Source organism: Perognathus longimembris, chromosome 5, assembly GCF_023159225.1.
Source record: "Perognathus longimembris pacificus isolate PPM17 chromosome 5, ASM2315922v1, whole genome shotgun sequence".
NCBI classification, from domain to species: Eukaryota; Metazoa; Chordata; class Mammalia; order Rodentia; family Heteromyidae; genus Perognathus; species Perognathus longimembris.
The window spans coordinates 1560856-1572846 of NC_063165.1; the positions used below are offsets into that span (position 1 = coordinate 1560856).

Here is an 11991-nt window from a genome sequence, read left to right on the forward strand (position 1 = left end):
ACCCTAGTAGAGGGAGGGATAGGCCCCGCCCGTCCCCTTCCCATCACCCCCGTGCTCCCGCCGGCTCCCCTGGGTGTCGCCCGTGGCTATTGTAAGATGGTCGCCTGTCGCTTTGTAACCTGAGTGTGTCCCATGGTGTTTGTGTAACTTGACTGTGTCCTGTGGCATTTTTCACATCCATCCTGCCTGCTGGGTCTCTGATCTTCTTGATCTGCGGCGTAAGGTTTCGCGTCCAGTTTGGAAACTGCCCATCACTTCCTTCCCTCTCCCCTGCCTCTCCCTCCCTCCCTCCCCCCGGTTCCCGCTCCCCACCGGGCTCCGGAGCTCTGTGCAGCTGATGCGTTCAATGCCTGATGCCCAGCTAGACGCCCGCCCCTGGTGGCTCTTCAGGCCCCTGAAAGATTCGCCAATGTGGACACTGCCTTCCGTGCAAGACTTTCCATTTGGTTCCTTCCAGAACCTTCCTAGGCCTCCTGATGTCTCTTATTGCTCTGCCCACACAGGGGACACGGGCACCCCCAGGCTCTGCCCACACGGGGCACAGGCACCCCCAGGCTCTGCCCACACGGGGCACGGGCACCCCCAGGCTCTGCCCACACAGGGGACACAGGCACCCCCAGGCTCTGCCCACATGGGGCACGGGCACCCCCAGGCTCTGCCCACATGGGGCACGGGCACCCCCAGGCTCTGCCCACACAGGGGACAACGGGCACCCCCAGGCTCTGCCCACATGGGGCACGGGCACCCCCAGGCTCTGCCCACACAGGGGGCACGGGCACCCCCAGGCTCTGCCCACACAGGGGACATGGGCACCCCCAGGCTCTGCCCACACAGGGCACGGGCACCCCCAGGCTCTGCCACAGAGTCAGAAAGCTTCATCCACCTCCCTTGGGAGGGTGGGTGTCCCCTGGAGCACAGAGGGCGGGGCTGGTAGCACCTGGAGAGCCCCCTGGAGGAGGAGGCTGGACACAGGCCTTGATGAGCAGCTGAGAACAGGAGTGTCATTCATTCCTCATCCACCCCCCTGCCGACACTGGCCAAGTCTGAGAAAACCCTGCGTGGAGATGTGGCTGACGGGGGGGGGGTGGGGGGGGGGGGAAGGGGCCCTCCTGGCAGGCCCGCGGTGACCGCCAGCTGCCGCCTGAGTCCAGGTCACGGCGGCTGAGCTGAGGGCCCTGGCCCCGCCCAGCCTCAACAGCTCAGCTGCACCCTGGGGCGGCCAGGCCCGTGGGCAGAGGAGGGAAGCACGGCTGCCGGGACCCCTCAGACAGACGCCTCTCCTGCAGGGGGGGGGGGTCGAGGCCCCCGGGGCCTCTGGGCTCCGTGCGTGGACGTGGGGGGGCGAGGCCCCGGGGCCGGCTGGCTCTGGGCGTGGACGTCGGGGGGGGGGCGAGGCCTGGGGCCCGGCTGTCTCTGGGCGTGGACATGGGGGTGGGGGGGCAAGGCCCCGGGGCCTCTGGGCTCCGTGCGTGGACGTGGGGGGGCGAGGCCCCGGGGCCGGCTGGCTCTGGGCGTGGACGTGGGGGGGGCGAGGCCCCCAGGGCCGGCTGGCCCCGTGCGTGGACGTGGGGGGGGCGAGGCCCCCGGGCCGGTTGGCTCTGGGCGTGGACGTGGGGGGGGACGAGGCCCCGGGGCCCGCTGGCTCCGTGCGTGGACGTGGGGGTGGGGGGGCGAGGCCTCGGGGCCCGGCTGGCTCCGTGCGTGGACGTGGGGGTGGGGGGACGAGGCCCCAGGGCCCGCTGGCTCCGTGCGTGGACGTGGGGGTGGGGGGGCGAGGCCTCGGGGCCCGGCTGGCTCTGGGCCGTGGGCGCTGGGCGCGGGTGGTCGGAGCCCCACGCTGCCCTCTGCCCCGCCCTGCTCGGTCCTAGACGTTCGGCGCTGCCGACTGGGAGGTGCTCCGCATCGGGGACAGGGTCTTCCTGGCCGTGGCCAACAGCCACAGCTACGACGTGGAGATGCAGGTTCGGAACGACGCCTACGTGCTCAGCTCCGTCATCTACGAGCTGAACGTCACCGCTCAGACCTTCGTCAAGTTCCAGGACATTTCCACCTGCAGGTACCGGCAGGGCCGGGCCGGAGGGAAGGGCGGAGCGGGTCTGCGGGTCTCATTCACTCCCCGGGTCCCCTAAACATCTACCGGCGCGTCCTGTGTGGATCTCGGGGAGCTTGTTCAATCAAAGAAGGAAAAGCAATCCTGAGACCCAGAGATCAGGTTGCAGTGCCCGGCTCGGAGCTAGAGCCGAGCTGCCGGTGCACGGCGGCCGGAGACCACGCCCCCCGTGGCGATGGGGCCGGAGGCCACGCCCCCCGTGGCGATGGGCCGGAGACCACGCCCCCCGTGGCGATGGGGCCGGAGACCACGCCCCCCGTGGTGATGGGGCCGGAGACCACGCCCCCCGAAGGGCCGGAGACCACGCCCCTGCACCTGGTGAAGGGGCTGGAGACCACACCCCCCGTGGTGATGGGGCCGGAGACCACGCCCCCTGGAGGGGCCGGAGACCACGCCCCCCATGGTGATGGGGCCGGAGACCACGCCCCCTGGAGGGTGGGAGACCACGCCCCCCGTGGCGAGGGGGCCGGAGACCACGCCCCCGTGGTGATGGGGCAGGAGACCACGCCCCCCGTGGCGATGGGCCGGAGACCACGCCCCCCATGGTGATGGGGCCGGAGACCACGCCCCCTGGAGGGTGGGAGACCACGCCCCCCGTGGTGATGGGGCCGGAGACCACGCCCCCCGTGGTGATGGGGCAGGAGACCACGCCCCCCGTGACGATGGGGACGGAGACCACGCCCCCCGTGGCGATGGGGACGGAGACCACGCCCCCGAAGGGCCGGAGACCACGCCCCCTGCACCTGGTGAAGGGGCTGGAGACCACGCCCCCCGTGGTGATGGGGCTGAGACCACGCCCCCCCACGCCCCCGGCACCTGGTGAAGGGCCGGACATACCCGGGCGCTTGGGAGGAAGTTAGGGGAGAGCAAGCGTGAGATGGCGGTAGGACCGGCCATGGGCGGTGAAGGGCGCGGGGGGCCCGGCGTGGCCGTGGCCCGGCTCGGCGGCGGCCGGCGTGGGGGCCGGGCCCCCCCTCCGCTCCCACCCCACCCTCTTCCTCCGCAGCGCGCTGGACTGGGAGTTCTTCTCGGTGGGGGAAGACCACTTCCTGGTGGTGGCCAACTCCTTTGACGGGACGTCCTTCTCGGTGAACAGTATTATCTACAGGTAACGACCAGCCGCGGCGTCCGCCCCCCCCCCCCCCGTGCCCTGGGCTCTCGCCGTCCTGGCGGGGACCCCAGCGAAGGACGAGCCTCGGCCCTGGGCTCCCGCGCCGGGCCTGCCGCAGGCTGAAGGGGCCGCGCCTCGCCGCGCCGCTCCTGTTGTTCTAGGATTTGTCAAGTGTGGTGTGCGTCACGAACGGGTGCTATTTCCATTCCCAGCTGCTCACCGAGGGGGTGTGTGTGTGTGTGTGTGTGTGTGTAACAACCGGACCAAATTACTGATTCTAGTCGTCTCTGCTTAAGAGCCTCAAGGGACCCAGAAATGCAATTCTATCTGAGAATGAAGACAGTTTGGCCCTCTGGTTTCTAGAGATTTCATTGCTTATCTGTCTTGGTTTGCTTGCTTTGTTTTGATTGCTTTGTGGCTCCGCAGGTTGGACCCAGGGCCTCATGTTTTGCTAGGCGGGTGCTCTACCAACTGAGCCACGCTCTCAGCCCCCCTTGTGCTTTAGTTGAATTTTCAGATACACTCTAGAGATTGTGCCCGGAGCTGGTCCTCCTATCTCTGCCTGCAGAGTAGCTGGGACTACAGGGCGCACAACTCTGTGCCCAGGTCCGTCCTTAGTTTTCTTAACTAGCTACAAGTTGCTGAGCAGACTTGCCGGCAGTGCGGCCTCCGCCCAGAGGTCACTGTGTGCCTGGGTTGGCGGGGACAAGGCTCCCCCCCACCCCCGCCCCCTCCCCCTCCCATCCTGGGCTCTGCCTGGGTTTCCTCTGGCCTGGTGAGGTGGCTCTGTGCGTGTGCTGATTGCAGCCTGCCGCTCGGTGCCCCCCGGGAGCTGATGCCGCAGGTCCTGCGTGGTTATTTTCTGTGTGGCTGGATTCCATCGCTGAAGGTTTTACCACAGGAAATGAAGTTGCTCCCTCGAGGACCTCCTGACAAACTAGAGGCCATGCTAACTGCATGAGTGCACTCTGCAGTGTTTTCTCACTCGGCCTGTGGGTCAGAATCGCTGAAATAATAAGGTTAACTGATTCCCATGACTGGGGTTAGTTTATTCACAAAACCACGTGGGTCTGGTGCTTTGCGGGTGATAGTTTCTTTTTTTTTTTTTTTTTTTTTGCCAGTCCTGGGCCTTGGACTCAGGGCCTGAGCACTGTCCCTGGCTTCTTCCCGCTCAAGGCTAGCACTCTGCCACTTGAGCCACAGCGCCGCTTCTGGTCGTTTTCTGTATATGTGGTGCTGGGGAATCGAACCTAGGGCCTCGTGTATCCGAGGCAGGCACTCTTGCCACTAGGCTATATCCCCAGCCCCGGGTGATAGTTTCTTAGACCATGCTCTCAGTCTCTCCCTCGAGGTGGTGTGTTCAGGTCTCCGGCTCTCTTCCCAGAGTTTTCATTCAAAAAAAATCTGTTTTCGTTAGACTTCAAATTTATTGCTGTAGAGCTTTCAACATGATAAAATAATTTCCAAATGGATATGGAAGAATGAAGTTTTTAAATGGCCAAAGAAACTTGGGGAAAAGAACAGTGAAGAAGGAAGAGGCCTGTCTGTCCATAGATGAAGTAGGGTGATCCTCCCCCACCCCCCACCACGAATAAAAGGCTGCATTATTTAATAAAGTAACCTCACGTAGTTAGTGATCCACCTGGAAGGAAACAACGCTAAATCCTTACTGCATAGTCTCATTCAAAAATTAATCTTACACGGATGAAAACCCCAAATGTAGGAATAGGAGTGGGGAAAAAAATCAAAATATAAAAAATTCAACAACAGGAATACTAGGCGAGCCAGGAATGGTGACGGGCACCTGTAAATGTCAGCCGTTCCGGAGGTGGAGCTGGGAGGGAGGCGATCTAGATACAGACCCCGTCCCAGCGAGCATCTGGGGGCGCCCAGGCTTAGGTGGGAAGGTCGCTGCCCGAGGCCAGCGGGGTGGCTCCCCTCCTGAAAAGCAAGAGCTGGGGCTAGGGGTCGCCCCGAACTCAAACCCCAACAGTGACGAGGAAAAGAGTGTTCTGAGAGCAATGAAGGCAGTGACCGAGGAAGAGGAGGCAAGATGGAAACTGCTAGAAGAGGTTGGCCCCCGAGCCCGGCGGGGGCCACTCTTCCACCTGTGGATCTGAGGATGGGCCGTTTCGTGTCGGGGTGCGGCCAGGGTGCAGCGCTCCTCCCTGGAAAGCAGCCCGGGAAAATATCCAAACTAAGGCCACACGCTCCTCAGACAAACCCTCGCGCAGCCCTGTGTGGACAACTACACCTCACTTTGAGGGGCACCCCCGGACACCACGGACCCCAGCAGCCAAGCCCCTGGTGTAGGGGTGGGCTGCCACGAGCACCGTTCAGTGGACCCGGGGTCTGCCAGCCAGGGCGTGGCCTGTGCGCTCAGCCAAAGGCCCTCCCACAGCCAGGCCCCTCCCACAGCCAGGCCCCTCCCACAGCCAGGCCCCTCCCACAGCCAGGCCCCTCCCGCAGACAATGCCCATCCCACAGCCAGGCCCCTCCCACAGCCAGGCCCTCCCACAGCCCGGCCCCCTCCCACAGCCCGGCCCCTCCCGCAGCCAATGCCCCTCCCACAGCCAGGCCCCTCCCACAGCCAAGGGCCCTCCCGCAGCCAATGCCCCCTCCCACAGCCAGGCCCCTCCCACAGCCAAGGGCCCTCCCACAGCCAGGCACCCCACAACCAAGTCCTCCCACAGCCAGGACCCTCCCATAGCCAGGCCCCTCCCACAGCCAGGCCCCTCCCGCAGCCAATGCCCCTCCCACAGCCAGGCCCCTCCCGCAGCCAAGGACCCCTCCCACAGCAGGGCCCTCCCACAAACAAGCCCTCCCACAGCCCGGCCCCTCCCACAGACAGGCCCCTCCCACAGACAGGCCCCTCCCGCAGCCAATGCCCCTCCCACAGCCAGGCCCCTCCCGCAGCCAATGCCCCTCCCACAGCCAAGGGCCCTCCCACAGCCAGGCCCCTCCCACAGACAGGCCCCTCCCACAGACAGGCCCCTCCCGCATCCAGGCCCTTCCGACAGTCAGGCCCCTCCCACAGCCCGGCCCCTCCCGCAGACAATGCCCATCCCACAGCCAGGCCCCTCCCACAGCCAGGCCCCTCCCACAAACAAGCCTCCCACAGCCCGGCCCCTCCCATAGCCAACGCCCCACCCACAGCCAGGCCCCTCCCACAGCCCGGCCCCTCCCGCAGACAATGCCCATCCCACAGCCAGGCCCCTCCCACAGCCAGACACCTCCCACAGCCAGGCCCCTCCCACAAACAAGCCCTCCCACAGCCCGGCCCCTCCCGTAGCCAACGCCCCTCCCACAGCCAGGCCCCTCCCGCAGCCAACGCCCTTCCCGCAGCCATACTCCTCCCATAGCCAGGACCCTCTCACAGCCAGGCCCCTCCCACAGCCCGGCCCCCTCCCGCAGACAATGCCCCTCCCACAGCCAGGCCCCTCCCACAGCCAGACACCTCCCGCAGCCAACGCCCCTCCCACAGCCAGGCCCTCCCGCAGCCAACGCCCCTCCCACAGCCAGGCCCCTCCCACAGCCAGGTCCCTCCCACAGCCAGGCCCCTCCCGCAGCCAACGCCCCTCCCACAGCCAGGCCCCTCCCACAGCCAGGGCCTCTCCCACAGCCAGGCCCCCTCCTGCAGACAGGCCTCTCCCATAGCCAACTCCCCTCCTACAGCATTCCAGGGCCACTCCCATAGCCATGGCCCCTCCCACAGCCATGGCCCCGCCCACAGCATCCCAGGCCCCGCCCACAGCCAGGACCCCTCCCACAGCGGGGCCCCCACTCACAGCATCCCATGGCTCCGCCCACATCGGGGCCCTGCCCACAGCATCCCAGGCCCTGCCCACATCGGGGCCCCGCCTACAGCCAGGGCCCGTCCCACAGCATCCCCGGGTGGGATCCGAGGGGCTTTGGGATCTTGAGGACAGCCCCTCCCCCAGCCTCCACCGCAGCCCGCACACCCTCCCCCCTCTCCCCCCTCTTCCCCCCACCAGGAGCTGATCAAGCCAGAGCCCATGGCACGTGTGCGGCTGCAGAGGCTCCGGAGGCCTCGGGTCCTGTCCCGGTCCCGGAGGGGCCCCGCGGAGCCGACCCCATGTCCCCATCTCTCCCGCAGGTGGCAGGGCTACGAGGGCTTCGTGCCGGTGCACAGCCTCCCCACGGTGGGCTGCAGGGACTGGAGGCCTTCCACACGGCGACCGGCTCCTACCTCATCTACTCCAGCGCCAAGGAGCCCCTCTCCAGGGTCCTGCGGCTCCGGACGGGCTGACCGGCCCCCGCCCGCTGGCTGTGCTGGGACTGGCCCTGGCCCCCAGCCTGCAGGTGGCAGCCCTCAACCGGCCCTGAGCACCCGTCTGCCTCAAGGGGCAGGGTCCCTCCAGTCTTACCTCATGCAGGGGGCCTGGCAAGTCCCTGGGCCTCGGCCTCTGCCCTTCGTGCCGCCCGGATGTGTCATGACTATTTATTGTATTTTATCTATGTGGAAATATATTTATGTTACTCTTTACAAATAGCACGATGCATCTTCCTATTTTCCTGGGGGGCCACGGCTGAGCTGCGGGCACGCATGGGGCCCCCAGCCGTGGGGCAGAGAAGCCCCCCTTGCAGGCAGCTGCTTCTGCAGGCCTCGGTTTACCTGTAAGTGCTGTGGGGACAGGGTTAGGTCATGTATGGCATGTGGCCCTACCGTGTCTGCAGCTGTGTGACGTCACCGCGTCTGCAGCTGTGTGTGACATCTACAGCTGCTAAGGCTGCGTGGAGCTGGAGGGTTGTGTTGACTGTGTTCTGTGCATGGCTCTGGATGTTAGGCGTACTGAGCTGCTCGCCTGCCCCTCACACCCCTCCCACCGATGTGCATCTCCCACCTGTGTACACGTGCACCGCTGCTAATGCATGTGCGTCCATGCACAACATGTTGAATGTGCTAATGTGTGCGTGCACGTGCACATGTGTGTATGCATCCATGTGTATGCACACCAGTGCAAACACACTTGTGCACATGATTATAGATGTACATCTGTGCACCAGTGTGAATCATGCACACCTATTCACATGCATGCACATGCGCACACCTGTTCTGATGCACACGTGCAGTTATACACATGCGTGTGTGCAGCAGTGCTGACCACGTGCACATTTACATGCACTCACCCATGTTGATCAATGTTAACACCATATGCATAGTGTGTGCACCAGTGCTAATGCGTGCACACATGTCTGCACAAATCTCAGCAATGCAGCCATGGGCCGCGTCACCAGCAATGGGTCACAGGACACTTCCCCAAGTCTGGCTGGAAGCTGTAGCCCCCAGCTGGCTCCCAACTGAGGGCCGGTGACCCTCTGTGGCCTTGAAGCAGTGACACGGTGTGGCCATCTCTTCTGAGAGGCACCTGAGCCGCCCTGGGAGTGGGGGCTGCACGGGGGGGGGGGGGGTGCAGACTCCACCGGGCACAGAGGATCTGGGGCAGATCCCCCTTCCTCCGCGTTCTGTCTGAATTGGGGCATGTGGCTCGCCTTCTCAGCCGGAACCCTGCAGCCCGTGGTGGGTGGGACTGTGGGGGTGGGCGTGGCCTCTGAGCACCAGCCAGCGGGAACCCTGCAGCCCGTGGTGGGCGGGACTGTGGGGGTGGGCGTGGCCTCTGAGCACCAGCCAGCGGGAACCCTGCAGCCCGTGGTGGGCGGGACTGTGGGGGTGGGCGTGGCCTCTGAGCACCAGCCAGCGGGAACCCTGCAGCCCGTGGTGGGCGGGACTGTGGGGGTGGGCGTGGCCTCTGAGCACCAGCCAGCGGGAACCCTGCAGCCCGTGGTGGGCGGGACTGTGGGGGTGGGCGTGGCCTCTGAGCACCAGCCAGCGTGAAAACCCTCAGCAAGCAACCTGCCATCCACAGAAGCATCTGGAAGGCTACAAAATAGGGTATTAAAAACAGTTGTGGAGGGGCTGGGACTACGGCCTAGTGGCAAGAGCGCTCGCCTCCTACACATGAAGCTCTCGGTTCGATTCCTCAGCACCACATATATGGAAAACGGCCAGAAGGGGCGCTGTGGCTCAGGTGGCAGAGTGCTAGCCTTGAGCGGGAAGAAGCCAGGGACAGTGCTCAGGCCCTGAGTCCAAGGCCCAGGACTGGCCAAAAAAAAAAAAAAAAAACAGTTGTGGAGTGGAGGACTCTTTCCTGTTTGGGAGGAAGTGTGTGTGCATCATGCGTGTGTGTGTGTGTGCTCACACGGGGAGTGGAGGGCGGGAGCTGGGGGTGGGGGGCAGGAGCTGAGAGCGTCCACTGGCAGGAAGTGCCACCGCAGACGCTGTCGCCTGGAGCCAGCCGGGCTGGCCGCAGCCTGAGTCCCGCGCCCGCACCAGCAGGCCTGGGGCGGAGCGGCCTTCCCAGGGCTCCGCCTGCGGGTGGTCCGCTCGTGAACGCAGTGCACCGGCCCCTGCCGGGCGCGGGGGGGGGGGGGGGGGGGGGGGGGGGGGGGACAGGACGTCTGCCTAGAGAGCCTCGGCCTGGGTCCTAATGACTGTGACTTCCAGATGGACGGGCTCTGAGCCCAGTGGCTTCTGGCTGAGCCGTGGCCTCGGGGAGGGCAGGGCTGGTGCCTCGTCCTCGTGTCTGACCCGGCCACGCTGGCCCAGGGTCACGTGAGACCCAGAAGGCCCTCGGGAACAAGCGTTGGGCGCGGTGACACCAGGACGGCTTCCTGGCCAGCACCACCAGTGCCCAGGACTGAGCTACTCGGGGCGTATAGAGCCGCTGCCCCGCTGAGCAGAAGGCAGGGCGCTGCGTGGCACTGGCCAGTTCACGCTCCCCGCTGAGCTGCGTGTGCTGGCCGAGGCCCGCCCTGTGCACAGGCCTCCAGCCCTCGAGCCCCGGGCCCAGAGACCCAGCACCAACCTCTCCCTTGTCTGACATGGCTTACACAACTCCAACTCTGGGCCTCAGTTTCCCTTTCCCTAAGTTGGCGGCTCTGGATTCTGCCTCCTACCTAGTTCTACACAGGCACCAGCAGCCATTCCCGGCTTGTGTCTGACACAGGCACCAGCAGCCATTCCCGGCTGTGTCTGCCGCTCCGACCCAGGGCCCGGCCAGGCGACTTCCTTGCCGCCCCTCGGCCCCGACCCCGCGGTGAGGTGAGCCGGCTCCCGAGGGCTCCGACGGCTGACGCCCGCTGGCGCCAGGGCGTCCACTCCCTTCCTGGCCAGCGCCGTCGCCATGGGGACAGGAGCAGAGCGAGCCAGCCCTGCTCCTCAGCTCCGCTGCCTGGCAGCCGGGCCGCGGGCTCTGCTTTGCCTCAAATGCCAGCCGCTGGCCGCTGGCGCTCGACACTGTCCAGGCTCGGGGTCTCGTGCTGTGCGGCGCCCCAAGAAAGCCCCGAGCTCCCCTCCCCTCCCTCCCGGCCTCAGAGCCCCGAGCCCCCCTCCCCTCCCTCCAGGCCCCCCTCCCCTCCCTCCTGGCCTCAGAGCCCCAAGCCCCCCTCCCCTCCCTCCCGGCCTCAGAGCCCGGGTTCTCCCCCTGGAAACTGAACGTGGCCCACCATCCCAGCGCACCTCCAGAGCAAGCGGAAGCGCCTCGAGAAGAAGCTGGCTCCTGGACCCCCAGGCTGCCGTCCCCTCCCGGGCAGCCCCGCCCCGCGTCCTCTGACTCTAGAGCTGGGCGCCATGCTGACCTCCCACCCACAAGCCCGGCTCCGGATCAGGACTCCATTCCGCGGCGCGGTGCTGGGGTGCGGAGCCCCGTCTAGACGCGGAGGGCCCTTTCTCCTCCATACACCACCACGGCTGAAGAGTCACGACCGGCTCTGCCGCGCCGTGGGCCTCCGCTCCCGTGATGCAACAGGCCACGTGGCTGCACGCGGGGGCAGAGCCGCCCGCACCGCGGTCCCAGGCCAGACCTCACCGCGGTCTCGCTTCCCCACTGCCCGTTGTCGCGACGCCACGCTTCCCAAACACAAATCACGCTGAGTCCTGCCCAGGTGTGCTTCCTTGTAAGGCATCTGCGCTGTACACTCCAAGCTCATAAGCCGCTCACACCTCCCCCAGCAGGCAGTTGAAGTCACGCGGAATAGAAACGCGCATACAAAAAGACGGCAGGAAGTGAGATTAGAAACTGAGCCGTCGAAGCGGAAGGAACATCGGCCCTGAATAAGAAGGAAGGGAGGTAAGAAAACTGAGCAAGAAACGAGCTCTGCCGTTCCGGGCGGCAAAGGTGACGAGAGAAAGTCCTTGTTGCTGGAGGAGCGGCCCGGGACGCCCGCCGTCCGTCCGTCTGTCCTCGGGGAAGGGTGGCTGCAGACTGGGGGAGGAGGAAGCAAGCCGAGTCCGCAGGCCACCCCAGCGGGGCCTGGCAGAGGCAGCCACGGGTGGTTGCTGTTGTTTCGCGCGCCAACTGCCTTGGTAGGCGGGGGTGGACCTTTCCCCACCCCCTCCACGGACTAAGATTTTGGCACAAAGCTTGCTCACACATTCTGAAGACAAAGGTTAGTAAGAGCCGCCCTCCCACCGGCTTCGCTAGGAAACTGGGCTTCAGTACTTTGCTCCGAACGATCCCCTCGTGTTTGCGGACCAGGCAAACCCCGCACGCCCTCAACAGATGAGTCAGCACCCCTCCAGGCCTGGAGCCCGGGCCGGCTGCGTGCGCTCCCACGTCCCCGCAAGGTGGGAGGGCCAGGGGACACGGCCACGGGCGGCCCGCCTCTACGCCCCCCCTCCCCCGCCGTGCCGTCCATTTCTCTGAGCCTCTGTTTCCTCGCCCGTCCATGACTCTGGGCAAAGCAGCCC

At 65.7% G+C, this 11991-nt stretch overlaps 1 protein-coding gene across 1 annotated transcript in view; it reads right to left on the reverse strand.

The window, feature by feature from the left end:
• The window catches only part of Trpm2 (transient receptor potential cation channel subfamily M member 2), a 50874-nt gene that overhangs the window by 7587 nt on the left and 31296 nt on the right, over nt 1-11991 (reverse strand). The window contains 1 exon segment of the mRNA XM_048346438.1: nt 313-326. Coding sequence (XP_048202395.1) covers nt 313-326 — 14 coding nt within the window.